Here is a 27,403-nt window from a genome sequence, read left to right as displayed (position 1 = left end):
TCAATGCACTTAAGGACTATTTTGAACCTAACCTCAAACATAAAGGGCCATTTCTGTCATTTTCTCACTATCGTAAACTGCATTTCTTGCATTTTGAGTGATGAACCAAAGGAGAATTCTATGATTGGTTTATTGAATAATATGTATTTTTACTGTTGCTTCTCAATTGTCATCTATTATCATACTATCCATTTCAATCAGTCAAAACAAAAAGAAATCTATGAAATGTAGCATTCACTAAGTGAAATGATTACATGACTTTGACTCCATGTTGAACTAGTAAAGTGATAAGCATCATTATATAGCAGCTGTAGCAATTATTGAGCCATATTTGTGGTTGTAAGGTGTTTAAAATTTAACTAATTGAATCTTTCAATCATTTGTCTCATAGCATTAGTCATTTCAAAGTATTAATATCTCAGTGAAATCCATAAATAGTTAGAAGATTGGGGTTTTCATTATCCTTGTTAGTTGCCAATTTAATTTCGTGTATAATGGATAGACAAATTCAGTCTCTGTAGATCATTCATCATGACTTGGACGATTGACTTCTGTTTAAGTCTTTTTCTAAAGAAAACCACTAAGACTGATTGATTGCTCCTTTTCATTTGCAAATACGATACTTAAGATTAAGGTACGTGTTAGAGAATTTTGTTGATGGGTGCAGAGTTCGTGGAAACTCGTAAAACTATACTCCTTCCGTCTTAAATTATATATCGTGATTTTTAAAAATAGTTATATCAGATTAGTAATTATCATTTTAAAAATTTAAGACAAAATTAATTATTCTTTCCCATTTTACCCTTAATAGTGATTGAATGTCTTGAAGACTACAAACACCTTAATTATGGGAGATAGCACATAAATAGAGTAAATATTCAATGAAAAATATATTATATCATAAAACAAAAAAGGATAAAATAGTAATAAAAAAAATCACTTAATTAATATTTTTTTAAGGAGCGTGTAAAATAAAAATATGGCATATAATATGAGACCGAGGGAATAGTACTTAACATTGAATAAACTCTGTCTGTTCATTTGGTTAATCATTTGATGAAATTTTGATATCTCAATTTGATTTGTTGGTTGATTCTTCAAGACAAACATAAAGGCAACGATCCATATCCATTTAAGCTTTCATTTCCTGCTAATTATGTCGCACTAACCAATATCTGATTCAAAAAGAGTTTTTCTTGCTGATTATCTCCTTCTTATCCATTCGTTTTGCTACAACATATACAGATTCCATTATAAAGTTGCAGTAGCATACAGTTGAGCCAAATAGGGATAAAGCAAATAATCTACACTGATTTTTTTTCCCATCTGGTGTCCGGTATCCGCATTGAAGCACGATTAAATCTAGATTCGTGCCGCGTAGGGCCCCATTTGGGGGGAAGCGCTCCCTACCAATAATTTCTCCATACCTAGAGCTCGAACCGAGACCTCTGGTTCCATACAGTTGAGCCAAATAGGGATAAAGCAAATAATCTACAAATTTCTTGCTCTTTATTCCCTCCGGTCCAAAATAAATGAGGTTCTAGACTTGGGCATATGGATTCATGAATTCAATTACTCCTAAAATTTAAGAGGTGTATTGACTAAAATATCCTTAATTAAGAGGGGCTTTGACACTATAACAAGCATTAAATTTGTTTATTGAATTAAGAATGTGTCAAGGGTAAATTTGAAAAAAGAATAAAATACCTTCTTAATAGACTAAAACCTCAATTATTTTGGACCAACTTTACAGACTAAATCCTCAATTATTTTTGACCGGAGGAAGTAGTAATTACAACACTATTTATAATATTCAAAAAAAAAAAAAAGGTAAGTACAACAATATTGGCTTCGTATTTACTCCTGTATTTGTGACGCTCTTGTGAGATTGTTATATTTAAGATTCTAATATTTGTTAGTTTGTGATCGTAGCATACAGATATACGAAGACTGCAATTTTATAGGTGCTATGGTTTGCCAGTGGCATCATACGTGAGGCAGCCTATTGATAAACAAGTCCGTTAAATGTTTTTTTTTAATACAACTGTAATATTATTTCTTGTGTTAAATAAAATGTTTTAGCCAAGAGGAAGGTTGTCATTAGATAAGCTTCGTCAAAGGTTCTAAAATAAGTGCTTGATGCACTTGATGGTTTAAAATTGCAAAGTTCAATTCTAAGTCTAAATAAAAAGGCTTGACGGCAATCTATTAATAAGTTCTCACAAATTTAAATGAACAAGCCAATCATTTCGACATTGAGACGGTATTGTTTTAATATTTATTTATATAGTAATATCTCGTGGTTTCCACCAACCAACTGAAATATCTTCAATTTATAATACATTCACACAAAATGAACAAGCCAATCATTTCGACATTGAGACAATATTGTTTAATAGCGCTTTTTAATAATATAATATTCCTCCACCAAAAGAAATATCTTCTTCATTCTCATCTCTTTTTAGATTTTTGCTTAAAATAGGTAAAGAAGAAAACTTGTTCATAATTTTACGGTGTGGGTTGTGATAATGATATTATGCGTTTGAAATGAAATTGTATCCAGTCATCCAGGAGAACTCAGTGCGTATTTCATATACAGAACCAAGAAAGTTAAATAATATTGTTATTTACTAAACGTTGATCCCCACTTATCCTAGCAGAAGCATTGGTATTCCAACTAAAATTAACCATACTGATATTCTATGCCTACTCGAATCCCTTTTAGACAAATCTAAAGAATAACCATATTATCAAACAACTTTCTAAACTAGTGATAGCCGGTTATTTAGCTAGCAAACTCCACAAACCAAAAAGAACCTATATATTTGCTGTACTTTTTATCAGATCCAACGGCACATTTACAATAACTTACCTTCAAAGTTCAAGGGTTAATCTCGGGTCTGCATAACATAAGAAGTAAGATACATATGGTGCTGTGTCCGCTCTGAATCAACAAGCAACGGGAGCATTTTATGTTGCAATTACACAAATTTTCAAAAGGGAAGGAAAACCAATTGCGCGCTTAAACTTCCATCGCAATATCATTCATTGTCAAAGGGTGAAACACATGGCCTGGTATTTTCATAGAACAACATGACAAACTATACTAGTAGAAGATCAAGGAAGAGTAAAAGAACAAGGAAAAGAAACGAACATTTTGATCCTAACAAAAAATCATCCAGAAGACACTTGCATATGACCTGGAAGTACTTAAGATCTGGGCTTCTCCTTCTTCTCTTTGAAGAGAGCCAAAAGTGACACACCAGACACCTTCACGACCTTGAACCTAACACCAGGAATATCTCCCACAGCATGTCCTTTACGACCAAATCCAGCGATTAGCACCTCGTCCTACAAACAATCAGATGAGATGGTATTCGACGTTAAAGAATGAGATAATTACAGTTCAATGTCTTTCGGTCATTTACAAAATAGCCAACAAATGTATAGGTTCTATGCTATAAGCATAAATATACATCCAGTAAATATAAATATACAAATTATATACATAATCAGTTTATAGGTTTTGTATATTTCGGCTAAGCACCGTAATTAATCTTGGCCCATGGGTTAAAAATCGAAAAACCCCTTAAAGAATACAATTAAGGAAATTAAAAAAAAAAAATTAAAAAAAAAAAAAAAAAGGACAAATTTGAAACGATGGCCACATATGATATGATGACAGAAACACTTACATTCTCTTCAATGTAGTTCAAACAACCATCATTGGGTACAAAAGCTGCAATCTTCTTCCCATTCTTTATCAACTGAACTCGAGCACACTTTCTAATGGCAGAGTTAGGCTGCTTAGCTTCAATACCGCTGCAGTTCATTAATCAGTTAAAATTAGGCCTGTTAAAGCAAGCAGCCAAATAAATGGATAATAAATGGAAAGCAAAATTTGCCTACATTTTCTCAAGAACAATCCCCTTGGCATGAGATGATCCTGCAAATGGCTTTTTCCATTCATTACCAAGATGAGACTTCTTGTAAGACTTATCAGCCCACCGCTGCCTCCTACGGTGGGACTTCAGTTTACGACCAGCTCCCATTCCACGTGTCTTCCTGCATTAAAGTTGGTATAATTTAAGTTTTGAAGTTGCAAAAAGAAGGAGAAACTTTAACATTTGGCCAACCAATGGAGGGAGACCACACTTGATAGCTACACAAAATCAATGGCAGATCAAAACATAAAGGGCTTATCTGCTTCACCAAGATAGACTAAGAAATCACTCCTCATATTTCCATAAGATATACAGGCTTCACTTAAAAGACAAATCTACTTGCAACTTGACGAAGCATGAAACCAGTAAGCACACACTAAAGCTACATAGTGGTCCTCTTTAATCCAATAGTCAAGTTCATCCGAAGCAAAAGGGAACTATCTTAAATGAGGCTTGTGAAAGTAACATGGTATGAATCAATATACAATAAAATCAGAAATTTGCTCAATCCGATCTGAACTAATAATCATCCAAACACTACCTGAAACCCACATATACCTTTTATTCTTTTCTCTTGGAGGTAGGGGTCATTAGCAAGATGTTTCATCTCTACTGATCTGTAACCCCACGGAACTTGAAGAGCCCAGAACAGTTTAGAGTGACATTTGATCTAAGTCCATTAGCATTCAAAACAATTCATTGCCCTTGAGAGAGCTCAACTGCTTTGCCAAGATGGACTGAGGAATTACGAATCCACACAGAACAGCCAGATAATAAGTTTTAAATGTATACCCCATACATAGATTTAACATTTTTCTAACTGGTTAGAATTAAAAAGTTTTGCTTTTACACATTCATTTCCAGATTAATAATAGTACAAACTATTTAATACGGCCAAAATACCAAACAATCATTTTCACTTGCTTGTTCTACTGGAATGCTTATTCGATTAAGTTCAAAAGTTGATCTCGTAAAGTGCTACGCATGTCAAGAACTTATAATTTGGCACAAGCATAAGAACTCGTAAGAACAAAAAAAAAAAAAACACTCTCATTTGTTTTTTGTTTGGTGAGTGGAGTTCACTACCTAGATGTTTCTTCTCTACTGATCTGTAACCCCACAAATTGAGGAGCCCAGAACAGTTTAGAGAGACATTTGATGTAAGTCCATTAGCATTCAAAACAATTGATTGCCCGCGAGAGAGCTCAATGGCTTTGCCAAGATGGACTGGGTAATTACACATCTACACTAAACTGCCAATGTAACAAGTTTAAAAGTTAGTCCCACACATCTAACTTTCTCAACAAAGTAGAACCAGCTAAAATTACAAATTTACATCTCTAGACAATTACTTCTCAGTTTATTACAAGAAAATCATTAAATATGACCAAATACCAAATCAATCATTTCCCAGACACTTGTTGCTATTGGGTGCTTATTCAATCATGTTCAAAAGTTAATCTCATTATGAACTAACCCCTTTTGATGTCAACTGTAATTAGTTTCCCCAAACTGTTAAGTATGTCAGGCCTTATATTTCAACACAACCACAAGAAAATATACGAACAAAGCTGATTACTCATAATTTTTATACTCACTGAATGCCTACTAATGGCATGTTAAACACTGTCATAGCTATAAGAAATAGAGCTTTTTGGTTTTGGGGGGAGGGGGTTTCGTTAGCAAGCTGTTTCTTCTCTACTGATCCGTAACCCTACGGAGCTTGAGGAGCCCAGAACAGTTTAGAGAGACATTTGATCTAAGTCCATTAGCATTCAAAACAATTCATTGTCCTCGAGAGGACTCAACTGCTTTGCCAAGATGGACTGAGGAATTACGCATCCACACAGAACCGCCAGGTAACCTGTTTCAAACTTATCCCCCATAGCTTTAACTTTTCCCAGTGATGCAAAACTAGCTAGTATTACAAATTCTCTTTTACACATTGCATTCCCAGCTTCTTTTATAGCATGTTACTCATAATTTTTATAGCATGTTAAACAGTATAGCTATGAAACAGAGGTTTTTTTGTGGTCTTGGGGGGAGGGGATTTTGTTAGCTAGATGTTTCTTCTCTACTGATCTGTAACCCCACGGAGCTTGAGGAGCCCAGAACAGTTTAGAGAGACATTTGATCTAAGTCCATTAGCATTCAAAACAATTCATTGCCCTCGCGAGGGCTCAACTGCTTTGCCAAGATGGACTGGAGAATTTACTCATCCACACAGAACCACTGGGTAATTACACTTTTTTAGTACCATTATATCCAAAACTGAGCTCATTGTGGACTGAGGAATTACGCATCCACACAGAACCGACAAGTAACAAATTTATAATCTATAAACATATATCTAACTTTTCTCAACAAAGCAGAACCAGCTAAAATTACAAACTTAGCTCAATAAACAGTCCATTCTCAGTTTATTACAACATTCTTGTTTCTGTTATCTAAATGAACCTTTTTAGTACTAATATAGCCAAAACCCACATATCAATCGGTACATTATGCATTGTAGCGACACCTATAACTTCTTTTATACATATACTGAATGCCTTCTTAAGCATCTTCAACAAAGCAGAACCAGCTTATATAACGTATTTAACTCAGAAAACACTAGAATCTTAGTTTATCACAGCATCTTCAACAAAGCAGAACTAGCTAAAATAACATATTTAAATCAGCAAACACTAGTATCTAAGTTTATTACAGCAAAATCGCTTAATATGGCCAATCACCAAACTAGTCATTTTTCACAAGTGAAGTTTCCAAATACCAGTATTGCCAAAACTTATATATCAATCAGGACATTAAGCTTTGTTGCGACAGTGATAACTTGTTTTATACATTCTTTTTGTACTGAGTGCCTTCTTATATCATCTTCAACACTACGAAACATGAAATTACTATATATCTGTTACAAAAGTCATTCTCCTAACGAAACAAATAATGTACAGAAAAAAGGAGAACAAGCTAAAATAACAAATATAGCTCACTAAACAATAGAAAAAATTACTTAATATGGCCAATCACCAAACTTAATCAGTACATTATGCTTTGTTGCAATACATATAACTAGTTTTATACATTTCCTTATACTAAATGCCTTCTCATAGCATATTCATCACAAATAAGCATTACAAAACTATATACATGCTACAAGAGTTGCTCTTCTAACGAAACAAATAATGTACAGAAATAACATATACATATCTAACTTTCTCAACAAGGCAGAACCAGCTAAAATTACAAATATAGCTCACTAAACAATCGATATAGCCAAAAACTCATCTATCAATCGGTACATTACGCTTTATTGTAACTTCTTTTATACATTTATTTCAACACAAAGAAGCATGCAATAACTATACACATAGATATATATATATATATATATGTTACACGTGTCGTTCATCTAAGGAAACAAATAACGTAGAGAAGAAAGGGAAGTTGAAAGCGAGGTTTACCCCATGGTGATAGAAGGAAGTTGCCTTGGTGCTGCTGCAACTGGAGGATTTTGAGGGCGGCTAAGGAGCTGCGGCGAAGCCTAGAATAACTGCAAGTGAAGCGAAACCCTAAATCTTGTTACGACCTTTAAAGGCGGATCTCGGGTTATGTTTCTTGGGCCTTTCTTTGTTGATGGGCTGGGCTGGTTGCTGTTAAATGTACAGTAACCAATTCGCCCGGCATAAGTTGGGATAGAAACTATGCTTATTCGAGCAAAGTTACATAAATTATATTTTGTCAGGAATAGTTCTGCTAAAATGAAGTTATCTTGCAGAACTATGTCAGACAAGATATAGTATTTATGTAATTTTGCTCGAATAGACATAGTTTCTATAAAGCCTTTACTTGCGAAATTAGGTTATATAGAATTTTCTTCGGAATATTTTCGATCACTTTTTATTACTTAAAGTGCGGAAGAAAAAAAATTAAAGACCAGCAATTTGAGAAGAAAAAATTAAAGACCACCCCTAAGATAGGGGTATTCGTGCGAATTGCCCTCTTATTATTGAGAAGATTACGTGAATAAGCAGGGTCATTTGCACTTTTGTCCCTATTTTTTAGCTGGTCTTTAATTTTTTGTCCCTCAAGGCAAACAATTTTTTTCGCCGGAGATAAATTTATATTTCGCATCATAACATTTCATTAACTATGCCCCGCGTGCTTAAAGAACTTATTTCCCGCAAGGCATAAGTTCACTTTTGAAAAGCAAAAGTTAACGTTTGCTAAACCGTGAAATTTCTCATGTTTATTCTTCTTCTTTCTTCTGTTAAGCCCAAACACATTCTGTCCATTGGACTGTAAAAATCTATTGCCTAGAAGAGAGGAGAAGGGGTCCGGGAATAAGAATAGTGAGAATTGAACCAATACATATCGTATTTGTGGGGGAAAAAAATACATATCGTATGAAAATGATCTATTGTTATTACTAAATTATAAGTTTTGTGGTCAATATACAAAATTGTCTATTGTATTACACTTGAAATAAATGTGCATTATATTTATATAAAATTTAATATTTACTGGCCAAAGTCGTCAATTAAGGATGTCCCACATAATTTTGAACTTTGGACATGAATTACTATTTTACTGTGGTAATGCACTTATGTATTAGAAAAAAAAAAAAGGCCTTTTTAATTGCCTGTTAATTGCACATTGTAATCACTTTCCATTTTGTCATTTTAGTTATATTCTAAACAAAATTCAAATTATTTAACTGATAACTAATATTGATACATTTTAGATAAAACCCTCCTCCTTTACTTCCTTGCATGCCTTGCAGAATTTGCAATATGGTGGTCACAAAGCAACGATATTTGCTTTTATTGAACAAAAATGAGTGAGTCACTTCAAATGTGGCAGAAAATAATTTTATCCAATTCGGTTGGTGGCAGAGGACATCTATGGTGAGGATGATAATAATGGCAACTACTTAGTTTTTTCGTTTAAATTTTTTTTCGTTTAAATTTTGTGGTATTTTCTCCTCTATTAGTGTGAGGTCATTGTAATTGTCTTGCAGCTTTGTACCACTCAGCCCACAACTCTGGTTACCAATAACACTTCTTTATACAAATTCACTTTCATAACAGTTGCTGCTTAATTTCAATTCTTTAGTTGCCTTGAGATTGTCAAGGCTGAGCTCTATTTTCACCCCTTGGTTTTTTATTTTTTATTTTGGTTATGTTTCTCCTTTTTTGTAACAGCTCCAAAAAAACTTCAGATAAAAAGTGAAATTTCATATAAAAATATCTAAAGTTTGAAATTGTCAAGTCAAACTTGTGGTATGTCTGAAATTCAAATAAAAATGGTTGATATTTTCTTGCACAAATATGTCAAACTTCAGGCAAAATTTATAACATCTGATGTGAATTTTTACTATGTCGATCACATATGCCGAAAGTTAATTCTGAAGTGGCTAAACTATAAGAGAAAAAAACGTCGCTGCACCATAAATGGGCCCTACACCTGGCTATTTGTGCATTTGCCCCTTGGTCAAGCTCTTAAAAGCCAAAAATATTTGCTTTCATTTTTTTTTTAAAAAAAATGCTTATTTTAGAGAATTGGGGTACTTGATCAAATTTTCAGGGGAAAAATTAAGTGTTTTTTAGTAGTAGCAGAACTGAAGAAAGTAGCTTCTCCCAAAGACTTTATAAAAGTTTAGCCAAGCACAAATTGTTGCTTTCATATTGACACATTTATTTTTTAGTTGGATTCGTCAAACACAAAATGTTACTTTTCAAGGGTAATTTTTTTGAAAAAATACTTTTCAAAATAACAGATTTTGAAAGGTCAAACTAGCTAAAAGTCTCGTTGATAGCATATCCAAGTATTGCCCAATCATGTATTTGGTGCAAAGATTGTCGCTTATGTGGTTTGCTGCAACTAGGGGTGGCAAACGGGCGGGTCGAGTCGGATATGGGCCGGATCGAAAATGGGTTGACAAAAAACGGATCAATTACCTGATCCATTCATATTTAACATGGTTAAAAATGGGTTGATCAAAATTAAATAATATGGATATCCATCTTATCCATAGTATCCAAAACTACTTTCAAAGATGTTGGCTTCATGTAGCTAATATGGAGAAGATTAATTTACCATTTTGTCCACAAATCCAATCCCTAGTACATAGTTGCGTCTCAACATTTGTGGGAAGAATAGAATTTCGAAACTTTTCAATGACACGACCTCCAAGAAAATCTTTTTTAGAAACTACAGATTAAACCCACCCCCACCACCCACTCCCCAAATCCCGGCCACCAACGACCACCCTCGAACACACTTCATTTCACCTACCACCTAACCCACCCCATCGCACACCATCCGTTCCATCTCCAACCCTCACCAACCCCCCTCCCAAAGCGTCTCTTTCATATATGACTACTTTGCACTTTGAAGACAATCCCAAAAAGTGACTATGTTTGTAAACTAGCCATTTTTTAAAAGTGACACAAAAAATGGCTATTTTTGTAAATTGACCATTTTTGAAAGGTGACATAAAAATGGTTATTTTTGCAAAAATATATTTCTTGCAAAACGACCGAAAATGCAAATTTGCAAAAATAGCAACTTTTTTTTGTCATTTTTCAAAAAATGACCACTTTACAAAAGTAGCCATTTTTGTGTCACTTTAAAAAAATGGCTACTTACAAAAGTGACCACTATCTTAGAAATGGCACATTGTAAAAATGTTTATTTTAATACTTTCACAAAGAAGCTATTTTAAAAATGGCTACTTTTGCAAAGTAGTTAGTTTTTAAAGTAACTACTTTCACAAAATATTTGATCATGAAAAATTGACTACTTTCAAAAAGTTACTATTTTTAAAAAGTATCTACTTTCACAATGTGGCTATTTTCTAAAAGTGACTATTTTCTTAAGTGACTACTTTTGCAAAACGACTATTTTTTGAAAAGTAGCTTTTTTTTCAATAATATTTTGAAAAAGCGGCTACTTTTTGTAATTTGATTACTTTTGTAAACTTTATTTTCGAAAGTTACTACTTTCACAAAATGTCTAGTTTTGCAAAGTTGAGAGATAGGGGGTGGTGGTAGGTAGGAGAGTGGGGTTGGGGGTAGGTGGTGATAGGTAAGGCCTGGGGTAGGTGGTGAGAGGCATAGGGGTGGGATAGGTGGTTATAGGGGTGGGGAGGGAGGTAGTGGGGGTGGTGGGGTAGGGGTGAGGGGGTGGGGATAGTGGGGTTAGTGGGGGTAAGGGTAGGAGAGGGTGGTTAAGTGGTGGGGTATATGGGGGTGGTTAGGTGGTGGGGTGGGGGGGGGGTAGAAGCTAGAAAAATGTTTTAAAACATTTTGACCAACCAACATGGAAAAATTGGAAAACATTTCCTCCATACCAAACACACTCTATATGTTGTGGGTTTTATCCATTTTATCCGTTAATTTACCCATATTTTAAGTGGATAATATGGGTTGACTCATATTGGACCCATTTTAAATGAGTTGAGTATCCAACCCACTTAAAATGAGTTTGGTCGGGCGGATAACCATATTTTTTACCCATTTTGCCACCTCTAGCTGCAACCATAGTCATTTTATCAAACTTTTTATGCAGTAAAGGCCAACGGAACACCTCACGCAGTTGTTTCAAAAGATGTTATCGGGCACTACACCACAATAATGAATGTCATCTTTTCTGCACCAAATCAGAACGCAGAAAGTACTACATCAAAATTAAATAAGGAATTTATGACGAATATGTTCCAGTCGATAAACGTCTAATTGAAAAAGAGATAGACAATACCAAATACGGGGAATAGGAGCTACGGTGGTGACATCCAGTTGACAAGTCTAACTGCTACAGTGGGTAAGTCAATTATTCTTTACTCCAATTATAGTATATATATTTTTATCTCGATTTCAGCAATTTGAATTTTCTTTTATTACATTTTTAAGGTGTCAATGAAGCCGGCTTCATAGCCTAAGACATCACATTTATGAACAATGCTGGATTGAAGAAGCATCAGGCAATAGCATTAAGAGCAGAAGAGGATTCACTTACTTTTTATAGGTGTCGTTTCGATGGCTTTCAAGACATCTTATACACAATAAAAGGCTGATAATTCTACGGGGATTGTGAAATATTTGGCACCATCAACTTCATATATATAAAGTAACATATATTATATATATATATATATATATATACGCCTACCATTATCAAAGTGATATTATACATTTACAACACAACAAAGAAAATTCGATGACATAAAAATTGGAATAGTGTTGCAAAACTGCACGCTAAAAGCAGCTAGAGAATTGATAAAAATGAGTAACGTTACTACATATTTAGGTCGGCCATGGGATGATTTCTCTAGAACAGTGGTCATGCAAAGTTACATTGACCATTTCATAAATCCAAAAGGATGGTTTGAACTTATAGACTGGACCGTAGCAAAATTTATGTCTCAGAAGTTATTATTATTAAATATATAATTTTTAGTCTTCTATTTATATATTAGTAGCTGATAAATTTCTTTCTCTTATCCATTAGTATATGGCCTACTTATTTTATCAATCTTGTAGTTTTTCTCTACAGAGGTAATTTACCCCACACATCTAATCATTTTTTTTCTATTCATTATTATCTTCATAAGTTTAACTATATATCAAGTTGCTAAAATATGATCATCCTTTATCAATTTGAGCTTGCACTCATTTTATTTTAATTTTGTTTTATACCTAATACATGTTTTATATATATGTATTTCTTTTTAACTAATTGACAAGATGCACGTGTGATACACGAGATGCACGTGCGGCCCATGTCTATATATATATGATCCATGTTGTTTCGTGTGAGCTTCTTCCTTTCATTTATTTAGATGAGTTTAAATGAAGAAACATGATTATGAAGATTTGCATAGCCGATCCCAATTTATTTGAGACCAAAGCATAAATATTACTTTTCATTCTGTCATTTATTTCTTGTACCTAGTCAGTAATAAATCATATATAGTATTTTCATATTTCGAAGTTAACAGTTTAAAAGGAAGGTATTTCCATATTTCTAGTTATTTCATTCCCCTCCTTGCTGAGGCGAATCTACCATTGCAATAACGGCTTCATCTAAACCCAATACTTTTATCATAGAGTATAAATTTATGTGTATAAAAATATTGAAACGATAAGAAATAGTATATATAAACTCATACTTTTAAAAATATAATAAATAATATTAGAAACCTTAAAAATTGTACTCACAAAATTTACATTCTATATCTGCCAATACTCCTTTGTGCTGTATGAAAGCCAACAGAAGTCCAACCTATGTTGTCAATAACTTCCCAACAGAATGATGTGAATTTGGCTAAGGGCTCATTTTCCTTACTGTGAACTTGAAAAAAAGGGGATCAAATGAATACGACAGATTATGTTCACCAAGAAATGAGTTGCAAAAGACGGATCTTGATCCTTTTTTTTTTCTTTTTTTTTTTTCCAGATTTTAATCAAATATATTCTGTCTTCACCCTTTTTGGCTCTATTTTGCAGAAACAAATTGATTGTAATTCTTTACGTTTTACACCCATATATAAGTCAGGCATCACTTTTGTAGATTTATCTAATTATTTACAATTTAACTATTTATCATATTTGATTTTTTTGGCAAAATTATTACGAGTTAATGTTATCAGGGGTAAAATAAAAAAACTAAAGCTAAAAGACAAGGGATTTAGAAAGACAAAGGCGTCAAGGCGAATAGTAAAAAGAAGGTAGGCGAATAGTAAAAAGAAGGTAGATATCAACAAGCCCGTCAACTTGTCAATAAATTTCATTTAAACACTCAAATTATAATATGTTCCTATTGCAAACCGGAACATATGATGAAGTATTCCTATATAGTCAACTTTAAGAGAAGCTTTTACACGTGTTCTCAAGTGGCCATAAAGTTTCCCGGCTTATTAAAATTGATGTATAATTAAAGAACACATACTAAATGATTAATTATCAACCTAATGTGGACTTGAGAACATGCGCAAAAGCTTTTCTAAAATTCAAGCCCAAAGTATCTAGTAAAAATACTTTATCACGTGTTAAAGTACTCAACTAACGCGAAACCAATTGACGCGGAACCATAGATAGGGCGTTCAAAATGAAATTCACTGAGCCCAAAAAGAAGAGTGGAGTAGGAAGTGTAGTCATCAACCGGATAAAATTGCATAAAAAAACGAAGAGATATAAGCTCCATGTATGGTTAGAACTTGCAAGTGTCGAAAGGAAAAACCAAATTCAAAGAAATGATACAAAATGCAGAATTTTGCATTAGACCTAAAATGAGTTTCTAGATGTGCAAAGCACCAAAAGAACCACATAAGGTCACTTTATATTTTATTTTCAAAATTCTGCATCCACTTCCTATAGATACCAGAACTAAAAATGAAGCACCTCTTTGTAAATGACTCCAAAGAAATGGAAGAGAATTCAATTAGTTCATTTGAACTAACTATCATATATACACTTTGCACATAGATGGATAAGTTAAACTGCATTCACTAAAATGTCTCCAGTGGTACACAACTTCATTATTACCTAATCTTCCCCCTAAATAATGAAAGCATCAGAAAAGGAACAAAACCTTGCTGCTTGTGAATAATATTAGCATCTGTCCCTGCCTTCTCAAGTACAAACTGACAGCATTTGTATCGGTCGCCGCAAACTAACACTGTAAAGCCTCAAGTACGCCAATAATCTTCTATCACGACCGGTTCTATGTATGCAGATCTGAAAACTATATATACCCACAACAACTGCTAAATGTAGATACGAACAGCACATTCACGCAACAGACTTTTCGCCTTCAAGTGGAGATTCCTCTTGTGTCATCCAACTCTCGGTCGAACAAGGCCGGCCAAGTTTCTGTCAATAAAATGTTATCAGTCACAAAAAAAAAAAAAAAACTGATTGCAACACTAATGTTAATGTTTAACTTAAGTGCAAATTTTCTAATCAATATGACAAAACTCTCAACCGGCTACAAGGTCATACTCAAATGTTGTAAACAGAAAATTCCTAGTAATGTACATACAATAGTTCGTATGGATTTGTTAACTTGGGGGCTACTTTTTGCTATACTATTGGGGTTTAAGTTAAACTTTATATACTAAACACTGTTCTACCAAACTGTTTTGAAGGAAACGTTCAGAACGAAGAAAGGCCGGCCAAGTTTCTGTCAATAAAATGTTATCAGTCAACCGAAAAAAAAAAACCGATTGCAACTCTAATGTTGATGTTTAACTTAAGCGCAACTTTTCTAATCAATATGACAAAACTCTCAACTGCCTACAAGGTCATACTCAAATGTTGTAAACAGAAAATTCCTAGTAAAGTACATACAATAGTTCGTATGAATTTGTTAACTTCGGCTACTTTTTGCTATACTATTGAGGTTTAAGTTAAACTTTATATAATAAACACTGTTCTAGCAAACTGTTTTGAAGGAAACCTTCAGAACAAAAATTCTTTCTACAACTTTTGTTTCTTTGGTCAAATCATGTAGTAAGTAAATGCACATGTGCTATGTCATATGTCTAAAAAATTAAAATTAAAAAAAAAACGTCATAAAAATTCCAGCTCTCAAACTGCCAGTCAAGAAAGCGTTTAGACTATTCGAGCATGGCGTTTATGACACTGCACATCCTTGATGCTTCGGCTAATTTCATTTTATATGACTGTTAGATTGGCACGGGTTTAAGAAAGTTGGAACATACCAAGAGTACACATAGGATTTGCGGTCTTAAACATGTCATAACATTTCTATCACCACACGAGCAAGTCATCAAAAGAAAATATGGGGAATTGAAAATGCTTAAAATTCAAATTAATGAAAGAATAATTTTCTAGCTATAATAAATCTCTTTAAAAAATTAAATAGATTTATGTTAAATTATTTATGCATTAAAGTAAGCACATATTCAACTAATTGCTATAATTTTAATTTGCAGCACGAATATAAAACTCAATTGAGAAGTTAAAAATTTTAATCTACAATTGCTTTGTCAAAAAATTAGAATGCAACTCTAAAATGCTTGTCGTCTAGACTTCAAAACTAGATTTTTCTGCTACTATATAAAGCGTAAATAAGGGGGGAAAAAACCAATGACCAACAGGGAAAAATTGCAAGAGCCAAAAGATGACCCTTTACTATAGACCCCCTTATGATTTTATTGGCTGAACCTTCTTGTAGATAACCATATGTTTGATACTAAACGGATGGAGTGATAGGGAATTGGAAAGATACGTGTATCCTCTAACACCAACTGACAAGTGTAACCCAATTTCTAAGGATTACACGTGGATTTAATTATTTTTTTGGCTTTGTTTTTAAAGAAAAGGTTCAGTAGGATGGAGTGGACCGACAATTTCATATTGATCTTAATTGTGCAAGCTAATTTCTTAACGGTGGGGGTTGAAGTATTAATGATTGTTTATTCTGGAAACAGGTGTGATAACGCTATATAAATCTTCAAGGGGGAACTATAATCCCTCACTTAGTTCATTTCGTCATCTCTGAAAGCATGGACAGAACAAAAACTAGGGATAAAATATAGAAGAACCATAGTTATTCACTTATTCTAACCAAAAGGAGGCTGTTGAGCGATTTATCAACGTCATGGCCATAAACTAAAGGGAGAAGGGATATTAAAACATTTGAAAACAGTGAAGAGTAATAAACAAAGAAATAATGATCCTGCAGCAACCACAGAAAGCATAAAACCAAGTTATAAAGAAGTCAACAAACTTGAGCATTTCAAAGATCAAACTTATTTATCAAGTCACAAACAAAAGTTCGGCAGTAAAGTCATCATATAATTCCAAAAAACAGAACATATATGTATCGATGTGCTTTACCATATTCAATGAATAATCACTTTGTTGCTCCAACTCACGCAACACATCCACTGTCAACCCAAACCATTCGTCAATCCAGGCAAAGCAATTACGATGACTTTCCAGGAAAAGTGACCTTTCCCCCTAAGAACAAAGATACAAGAGGAGAAAAAAAAAGAGCAAAGTCATATTTAATTCGCAGTTGGTTCACGGTTATAGGGGTCATAAAAAATGGGCTTTAACATCTTCATAAGAATCCTCCTTTTGACAATGTAGCAAATTATTTAATATTCCATGAAACAACCTTTACGCATCACCAACTCATTAGATCAACTAATATTGGTGGAATGTGTCCCAAAAATTATGAATATTTTAGTGTTAAAGTTCCTAAAAAATTATTATGTTCTGGATTCATTTCAAGCAGACAATATAAAGTTACAAATCCTGGGGTCATTGGAGCTTTAACATTTCAAAGAATCCTCCTTTTGACAATGTAGCAAATTATTTAATATTCCATGAAACAACCTTTACGCAAATCATTAGATCAACTAATATTGGTGGAATGTGTCAACATATTTTAGTGTTAAAGTTCCTAAAAAAATTATTATGCCATCAAAGCCATCAAAGTTCCAGTTTGGTCCCAAAGCCCCAGTATGGAGCATCTATAGTGACCAGTTTATATGCTGTCATAACGGGGCTACAATGGTCCTGCCAATATCAAGAAACACTAGAGTTAAACGGACACCTCAAAGAGTGGAAATAATATTTCACTGTGGTGATTTTTTCTTTTACAACTGAAGCAAAAGTCGGTCCACGTTAATCCACAAGAACATATGAAAGGCATAAAAAGTTTATTACAGATTATATCAGCTTAGTGATAAGGCACTTAATCTCGTCTAGACTGAAGGACCTTAAAGGGAAGAGAAATAGCGGAAGTTTTAGAACATCCGAACACATTTGCTCCTATTTGGCAATATTATTAAGAAAAATTTCATGCTAGTTAGCTCTATATCACCAAATTTCAATCCAAATAATAAAATCGAGAAGAACCGAAATGAAGCTCTTGATCGCTCCACCCTCCCCCGCCAAAAAAAAAAAATCCAGACTTTTAACCCCAAAAATAATAGTTGAAGGTGTTAGACTCCAGTTATTGCTATTTCTTTAATTTCGTTATTTATTTTTTGTCAGTCTCAGTTATGCTTGTGGGCATTGCTGATCTATGTAATTCTACGTACCTTTAGTGATCAATTAGTTTGTGGAAACAAGGGAAAGCAATTCTACCGGTTGTCAGCTTTTGGTTCCTACAGCTAAACACCCCAAAGGAACCCCCCATACCCTGTTCAGCCCAGCCATTAGGTCATAAGATCTTATTGGATTGTCAAGTTATTGTAGTTATAAATTTTGAATATTTGATACAAGCCTTTTCCATTTTATGAACAAACCTTCATCCCAAAATTCAATCCCCCCTTAATCCAACAAAGGAAACACAAGAAGCAACTTACTTAACCTCATCCTCAATCCCCTCAACTGTAAAACACATTGTGATGCCACTTACAAACTAAACGACGCTTGAGATACCGAGAGAAAGATGCTCATCTAAGTTCATATACAACTTCTGCAATCAGATTTTGTAGAGCTTAGAGTAATCATTCCTTCTATCATTTCCTCACATTTCCTTGATTGAACTCCAATTGTCCCACACAACCCTTGCTCCTCTTTTTTTTTTTTTTTTTTTTGAAAAACAAAGGCGGTCGTCAGTCCAGCTTACTCCTCTCTTTTTTTTTCTCCTTCTTTTGGCCTCTGCTGGGATCTAAACTCCCAAGTTTCTTGTGGTCTACATTTAAGCTTTCATTGACAGCTAGGCTACACCTTTGATCGCCACAACGACATCTTATTTTACAAGGACCAAAGAGAGAATAGATTCACGATCAAAATTTTATTTAGGTCTTGCGGGAGTCTTCGACTGTTAGTTCATTAATTATAAGATACATCAAGTTTTTCTCTCAGTTACGACAGAGCAAAACTAAATGGTCTGCATTTATATTTAATTCAGTATGTGTAACGAGTTTTAGTAGCTAATAGCCATTCTGAATTCAAGTTGATTCAATTACACTTTTCCTCAGTTAACGAGGATCAAACAAAACCTTAATTCCAAAGAAACTGAGGGCAAAGCACTTCTCCTTTTCTTTTTGTGCAAACACCAAATCTAAAGCAACTAAAGAAGTGAAGGCTACAAGCAGAGTACTATACCTACTTTTTTTTAAATGGGACCAAGTATGTTTTTTAAGCTGGTAGTCATATTTTCTGAACTATGTAGTCTTGAACTCCATAGCTTAAAAAATATATGCTCTATCTGACTTGGTTAAATAGTATAGTAAATAGATAAACAAAAGTAACAAAGTTAAAAGAGTTAGCATAGTTCCAAGGCCTCCAATCTGTTTTCCAAGTCAGCGAAAGAATCTTCTAGAAGGAGTGGAGGGGTTTATTATGCACTTCTGCTGTAAAAAAGGAGATAAAACCAACCTGCCAGCCTTCCAAGAGTGGTCCACGGCCGCTTCTTGCTGATTGGAAATTAGATAAATCAACATTGTTTCTTCCCACTATGTAACTCCAATAATCAGTTGCAGCTGAAGCAATATCAACAACTTCCACCTGCCTAACTGCCAGTTGGTCCTTGCTCAGGCCATGCACCTAATGCATTATAACCTCAAGTCAAAAAACAAGATAACCATGGGAAAGATGGTATTGGAAGTAGTGAACTTATTTTAAGGCTATTAGAACCCTCGTTGTAACTCAGCGATCATGTATATTGAACTTACATTCTCAGAGCATCCATTGTCACCTTTGTGGATGGTATCAATGCTCATAAAGAACTTCGAAAAATATGGGGACTGCAAAAAGAAATCAACCAAAGATTTTAATACTGCACATTTGTGTTAGACTTCCACAATGCATAGGGAGTCACAAGTAATTACCTTAACAACTGCATCGAATGGTGATACATGTCCGACAGAAACCAGTAAATAGGTTAGTACAAAGGCACAAGGAAGACTTCGATGATAACCCAGAAAAGAACATTAATTGCAAGTAAGAACTTTAACCTGATCTACATTTAGGATATGCGTTCCAGGCTTCCTCTTGCATCACAAGGGCATCAGCTGGTGCAAATGTAGTCAACCAAGATGGTGCTTTGCTGCAATGATGAGGCGAATCTGAGTCTCAAACTATACAACAACAACATACCTAGTGAACTCCCACAGTATGGGGTCTGGGGAGGGTAAAGTGTACGCAAACCTTACCCCCATCTCGGAAGATAGAGAGGCTGTTTCCGAAAGACCCTCGGCTCAAGAGAAAACATGACGAAAGGCTCTCTCTGAGTCTTTGTAAGTTAAGTTCAAACAAACAACACATTTGCCTAGGTTATAAATCCCTAGAAGATATATGGTGCCATAAGAACTTCTATAGCTACTTATTACCTCAAAAAAATTGAATTTGTGATTATCACCCCGACAATAACCAGTTAATCGGTTTCTTATGCAAGCCTATGTTGCTCGGAACTTCCAAAAATGATGCCGCGCCCTTGTCGGATCCTCCCAAAATGTAACTTTTGGAGGATCCAACACGCCCCCTTCAACATTTTTGAAGAGTCCAAGCAACAGTGATGCCAACAGAGACGGGGCCATGATTTGAAGTTTATGGGTTCTAAAATTAATAATTTGTACATATTCAATGAATTTTTAAGACGAATACAGGGTTTTAACCAAAGCTACTGGGTTCAGCCGAACCCGTAGCCGACACTCTAACTCGGCCCCTTTCCTTGTCCAAGGTACTTAACTTCTTTTATTAAAAAATCCCTTAACTCCATAAGCAATCACAAACCCAATAAGGTTGTGGCTAATTGAAAATACCAACACAGATAACTACTGTTGAGGATTAGTACTATTACTGCTCACTCAATCAACTCAAGACAGAATATCGCAAATATCAAACAGAACTCATTAGATAAGTTTTAAACTAAAGTTACCTCTGCAAGTGGTAAACTTTTGATGTATATTGGCCCTCACCAAATTCATCATCACTAAATGGTTTATTTTGTATAACCTCCACCCCTTCATCACCTGTAGTACTTTGCTGTTGCATTTTCATGACCATGTACATTTGAGCTACCTGATACTGCAATGCAAAATACTAAATTAATTATCCATCAAACACTAAAAGAAGCATTCAGTTTATTCTAAACGTTGTTCAATTTAGCTTACCTCTTCCAATGACAAGGGCATCACAATTCGACTTCAGAGAATCCATTGGTCAAGGAAACACCAACAAAATAGAAAATCTCAAGATAATTACATTTTTGGACCCCACTAAGGAAGAATAGCCGGCAAATGTATATGTTTTGTAAATTAAGCATAATGATACATATAATAAACATTTTATATACATAAAATAAAGTGATGGACAAATTTGGCAGCTAAATTGCAGAATCCGTCGCTAATCCTATTTAGCGATAGATTAGCGAAGGATGATCATAAAATTCTGTTAGCTACGAGCAAAGGATTACCGACTATTCGTAGCTAATCCAAGTTTTTTGCTGCATATATGAAAAAAGATTATTAAAAATTAATATGAACATGCATATCATCTAGACACACATAATTTTAAACATGCAACCATAAAAAAAATGCTAGAATTTTACAACTTCACCTATGAGAAAGAAGTAAAGAACCAACTATACCTTTTTTGTCTAGTGAAATTCACAAATGTAAATGTAAAAATTAGAACTAAAAAGCATTAAATTAATATCAATATGCATATCATGTAAGCACACATAATTTTAAAACATGCAGCCATAAAAAAAGAAATGCTAGAATTTCATCACTAAAGGATACAATTCTTTAATCTGAACCATTCTCTCAAGTCAATGATCTCCTTTGGCCCAAGCAAAGTAATATTAAACTTCAAGAAGGTTGAAGAAACTGAATGAAAGGTTGTAGTTTGAGTGACCCAATAAGCTAAAACAAGAGGAAAAGATGAATTTCTATATCAACCCACAAATACTTGTATGAGAAAGAAGCAAAGAATGAAGAGAGAAATAAAAATAAATGTAATATTTTTGTGGTGGTGTGTTTGTGGCAGACGCGTAGAAGAACATTCCTGAAGCGGGAGGTGACACGTTTGACTTAGAATGTTGAAGGAGGCGGTTCTTCCTAAACGACGTGTCCTCTTGTGTTTTGTTGTTTTGAAGCATGATGCCCAAATGGCCTTCCTTTGAGTTTCCCAATGACATTTTTGTTTTACAGGAGTATCTGATACCTCCTTTGAGCCCGTTTGGATTAGCTTATAAGTTGCTTATAAGCTGTTTTCAGTTTTTTTGAGTGTTTGATTGGTCAATTTAAAGTTATTTTGTGCATAAAATAAACTTAAAAAATAATTGGGCCCGTTTAACTTAGCTTATCTAAAGTAACTTATAAGTTGAAAACAACTTATAAGCCAAAAAAAATAAGTTAGCCTATCCCAACTTATTTTTTTTTGGCTTATAATCTATTTTCAGCTTGTAAGCTGCTTATTTTAAGCCCATCCAAACAGGTTTATTTTGTTTCAAAATAAGTAGTGTTTTAGAATTTTAAAATAAATTAATCTTATTCTTCTAAATTATCCTTATTTACATGATCAAGAGTCATTAAATAACTTTTCTTTTTTCTAGGCATTTGATTAGAGGTAAGTTAGTAAAAACAATACTAATTTTTTAGGAGTGACCAATTTTCTTAGGGGGTGTGCAACAGCCAAAAATACCACTTATTATGAAACTGAGGGAGTATTCAGTTCTCGAAAATTTACTCCCTTTGTTCAAATTTATGTGATACTTTTAGCTTCTCAAGGTTCAGACTGTATGAATTTTGACCAACATTTTAAGATGTATTCTTTCACCAAATTGATACGAGAAAAGTTGTAACTTATACTCCATTTGTCTCAATTTATATGAGGGTTGACCTATTTAGGGAGTCAAACAACTCTTTCATTGATTAGAATTTTAAACATAGATTGTTCGAGTATTTATAATAAAATTTATATATTTGAAAACTACATAAAAAGTATTATAAGTCTACATAATTAATAATTCACAATATATGAACAGAGTTGAAGAAAATAGTAGTCAAAGAAAGGACTGTTCGGCTCTCCAAATAGGTCAACCCTCATATAAATTTGGACGGTGGGAGTAGTATTTTTCAAGTAGCTTTCAAATATATAAATTTTGATCTTAAAATATTGAGTTAATCTAATACAATTTAATTTCAAAGTTTAGCCAAATTGACTCTCGAAAACCAAAAAGTATCACATAAGTTGTGATGGAAGGAGTACTTTATATGTTAATTGGGGCAATAATACTATTGTGTTTGTCTCATTTGATGTGGAACAACTTTATAGTATGTCCCAAAAAATGTTACCTTTTTATAATCACGAATTTTAAAAATCTTCCTTTTCTCTTATACTCATATTTTACCTTTTTGACCCATGTAACTTAAGATATTGACAAGTGCTTTCAACTTTTGCAATCATGGACGCTGTATCAAAAACTTCACAACACTTCACTCCAAAATCTCATTCGCTGCCATCTTCTCCCCCCTGTAGCCACTTTTTTGCGGTCGCCACCACTATCCAATCATTTAAATTTTTCCTGAATCTCAACCGCTGCAATCTTTGATCTACAAAATTTAAAAGTCGCTTTTAGTCGCACATGTTATTATAAGAATAGGTTGAGCTCAAATGCTATTGAAGAAATCAAATGCCTTCATTGTCCCAAGTTTCTCATATCTGATATTTGATTAATTAAAAAAAAATTCATTGAAGAGCTGAATCTTTAAGTTTGAGCTATATTTGAGATTTTGAGCTTGAAAGTCAAATTGACTCTCGAAAACAAAAAAGTATCACATAAGTTGTGAAGAAAGGAGTACTCTATATGTTAATTGGGGCAATAATGCTACTCTAATTGTCTCATTTGATGTGGAACAACTTTCCTTTATAGTATGCCCCAAAAAATGTTATCTTTTTTTATATTTAGAAACAATTTAATTTTATGAGATGATCTATAACCACACAAATATCTAAAGTTTGTTTTGGAGCACGAATTTCCAAAAAAATCTTTTTTTTTCTTAAAATCTATACCTAATCAAATCACATAAATTGGGACGGAGAAAATATCAAATTAGAGTCATATTTTACCTTTTTGACCCATGTAACTTAAAATTTCCTTTTCATCCCTTAGTCCAACAATTCTTTTAAAACTCATATATTCTACAGAGATTGACCCAAGTGCTTTCAACTTTTGCAATCATGGATGCTATATCAAAGACTTCACAAAACTTCACAACACAACTTTTGCAATCCGTTGCAATCTTTGATCTACAAAGTTTAGAAGTCGCTTTTAGCTGCACATGTTCTGATAAGAATAGGTTGAGCTCAAATGCTATTGAAGAAATCAAATGCCTCCATTGTCCCAAGTTTCTCATATCTGATATTTGATTAATTTTAAAAAAATTCATTGAAGAGCTGAATCTTTAAGTTTGAGCTATATTTGAGATTTTGAGTTTGAAAGTCAAATTCAGATATGAAATTTGGGATTAGTTTTGAAATAAGTGATGTTGCAGTTTCTTGAAAACATCATTTGGTGTTGTTTAAATCGATTGAAAACATCAAGAGGAGAAAAAGAGGAACCTATGAAGCTCCATTAATATGATTCATTTGTATAACAGCGTATAATAGTGTATAAGAGGTGCTTATACACTCGTATACACTATTATGCAAGATTAATACATTATTTACAGATATTTGGTGGATTTCTCACACTTTCTTCATTTTTTGTTGTTTTCCTATGTATTGAAATTGAGATGTAATAAAAGGTATTTTCGACTGTAGACATGTGTTATCATTATTTATACACATTTATACAATATAGATATATTGTTTAAGTATTATATATACAGGTGTATATGTATTGTAGAAATCTTTATAAGTGTGTATAATTGTGCATAATTTTGTATAATTTTGTATATACCAGTGTATGAGGATGTATAAAGATAAAATTGATTTTATACTGTCAATGTTCGAGGAGAGGACAAGAAGCTTGATGTTGTCTCTAACAAGATTAAATTTAAACTCATCCATTACTTCTATTTGTTGTGTATTAATTTCCAAGGAACAAATTATGTCTTTATTTATTTGTTACTTCAAGGGTTGGAGATTTCTATAGTAAGAAGTATGTTAACTTAGAAAGTTTTTTTTTCTTTTTTTTTTTTTAATCAATTTCCTCCATCTCTATATATAGAGAGTGGAAGCATTTTATATATATAGAGAAAAATATACATAACAGTGGAGTACTATCTCACTCCACCTACTCAAAATGGAACAGGCTCCATTCTATCAAAAGAGTAGGATTTATAGCTCACAAAAAAAGAAAGTTATCACAGGAGGGGATCTGCCTCCTTTCCTATTCCAGTTCATGGATACCATCAAGGGACATCAAAATCATGAAATCTAAACATATTCCTGTGCAAAACAAAGGAGTTCTTCTGAATTTTCCTTCTAAATGAAAATTCAAGATTAATGTTTGGAGTATTGTTAATGAAGGTTGATGGTAATGACTTGTAACATGTATTCTCAGATTGTTTAAGGGCAAGTTGCATGACAAAAAACTCCTTTTTTGGGATCTGGGCCTAGTGTATATGGGCTACAGATTTGTAATAATATTGAGGCCACTAGTCTAGTTAATTATTGGGTCATTTGCACGATTGGCCTTCAAAGGCACTGGTCCTTAATTTTTGCTCCTCAAATTAGTGGTCTTTAATTTTTTTCCCTTCGTTAAAAATTTCTTAGATTCGGGTTCGAACCCCCGCTCAGTTAAAAGATAGAGTTTGGATTCGCAAGACAGAGTTTTGCATGCAAAACACTACCTCAGGCAGAGTTTTGCATGCAAACCTCTACCCTAGGCAGATTTTCAAACTCTTTTTAAGGTAGAGTTTTGCCTTCCCCTAACTTTTGCCCGAATAGGCTTAACTTTGCCCGAATCGGCCTAACTTTACTACAAACTTCTGCCTTGTGATTTTTTTTTAATATTTGATTAAGCGGGAGTTCAAACCCAGAACCCATTGATTTTAGGCGAAGGGCAAAAATAAAGATTTCAAACTTGAGGGGCAAAAATTAAAGACCAGTGCCTTTGAAGGGCATTCTGCACAAAAAAAGGTTAATTGTTCGTGAAATTTTCTCTATCTTGTGATGGTTCTTGGTTTGTCTTGAGCTTGCCAATTTTGTGGTATAATTTGAAACAGATCCAGCAGGTTAATTTTGCTAGTATATTATATTTTTGTCTTTAAATTTAGTGATAATTAGTTACATTCAGCGTCCTAAACTCAAGATTTTTCACAGATACACACTTTAATTAGAACACTGAAGATACAAATTTGGTTGGAATAAACTATTTTTTTTTTGTCATCATTAATTATTAAAAAAAACTATATTATTAACTTTTTCTCTTTTTGGATATAGAAACTCGACATGTTTTGCTCCTTTGTTTTTTGTTTAATTTTCAAGTGTATTATGTAATAGGGCCGTCTCAACAAGATTAGGCGCCTAAAGCCAAACTTCAGAGGGAGGCCCTAATTTTATTTTATTTTTAAAGAGAAAGATCGACATGTATATTTTTATTTAAAGTCTACTTTTCTCGTTTTTTAAGATGCGAAGTCATCAATTATTGTTTTATAATCGTCAAGCACAATGCAAAGTTGCTAAAAAATAATTCAAATTAATTAATTCAAAAAATATTCAACTGACAATATAGCTAATCAATCATGTGACTAAAAAAAAATCTTCTCTTTTTTTTCTTTTATAAATATTGTGCACTCCCTCTTGTCTCAATTTATGTGACACAATTTGGATTTCAATAGTCCAATTTCTTTATTTTATCGTGAATTCAAACATACAATCTTTCAGTTTTTTAAAAGATAATTTATATATTTAAAAGCTACATAAAAGTACCATAAGTTATAATAATTTTTTAAACAAATTAGCATGAAACTTAATAAAAAAATGGGGCCCAAAGCCATTGCCTTAGTGGCTTTGGCCTTGGGCCGGCCCTGTTATGTAATTGATACTTGAGTAGAATATGAACATATAAACGGTGTGTAAATTGAAAAATCATTACTCATTGCACCTCTTGTGTCTTTTTTGCTAATATTTCTAGTCGTCGTATCAATTATAGTTTCTTGCAACAAAAGCTTTTTTATATATATAAACTCACCTATGTAAACTTGTGTATGTATAAGAATATGTATTTATTATGTATGTATGTAAGTGTATATATTTATATGGAAAGAAATTGAATTGCATGAGTTATGCTTCAGAGTCTTGAGCATTATTAGTTATTGGTGAAATCGGTACAATTTAATTGCCTGAAAAAATTAGAATAAAATAACTTTTGTTTTGTTCCCTTCTGTCGGTTGTGACTAGGATGCCACACTCTTTGCACGCTATGTTTACTAATGAGCAAATTTTCAAGATCAAGAGTGCTTTTCATGAGGAAAAATTAGTTCAACTTAAAATTTTGTCCATAGGACAAGCGGA

The 27,403-nt window shown here is 33.4% G+C and overlaps 1 protein-coding gene and 1 pseudogene across 1 annotated transcript; both read right to left on the bottom strand.

Moving 5' to 3' along the window:
• Window positions 1-3,014: 3,014 nt before the first annotated feature.
• Window positions 3,015-7,577, bottom strand: LOC132050368 (small ribosomal subunit protein uS12). Its single transcript, XM_059441597.1, has 4 exons — window positions 7,409-7,577; window positions 3,910-4,065; window positions 3,696-3,822; window positions 3,015-3,351 (listed from the first exon to the last, which is right to left on the bottom strand). Exons 1-4 carry the CDS (start codon window positions 7,411-7,413, stop codon window positions 3,211-3,213), a joined length of 429 nt encoding a protein of 142 aa, XP_059297580.1. The 5' UTR covers window positions 7,414-7,577; the 3' UTR covers window positions 3,015-3,210.
• A 6,659-nt stretch (window positions 7,578-14,236) lies between these two features.
• LOC132050367 (uncharacterized) lies at window positions 14,237-21,759 on the bottom strand (annotated as a pseudogene).
• Window positions 21,760-27,403: the final 5,644 nt, after the last annotated feature.

The sequence above is a fragment of the Lycium ferocissimum genome, chromosome 3 (genome assembly GCF_029784015.1).
Source record: "Lycium ferocissimum isolate CSIRO_LF1 chromosome 3, AGI_CSIRO_Lferr_CH_V1, whole genome shotgun sequence".
In the NCBI taxonomy this organism is placed as follows: domain Eukaryota; kingdom Viridiplantae; phylum Streptophyta; class Magnoliopsida; order Solanales; family Solanaceae; genus Lycium; species Lycium ferocissimum.
The sequence above is the reverse complement of the archived record's forward strand: the minus strand, read 5'-3'. Positions and strand labels throughout refer to the sequence as shown.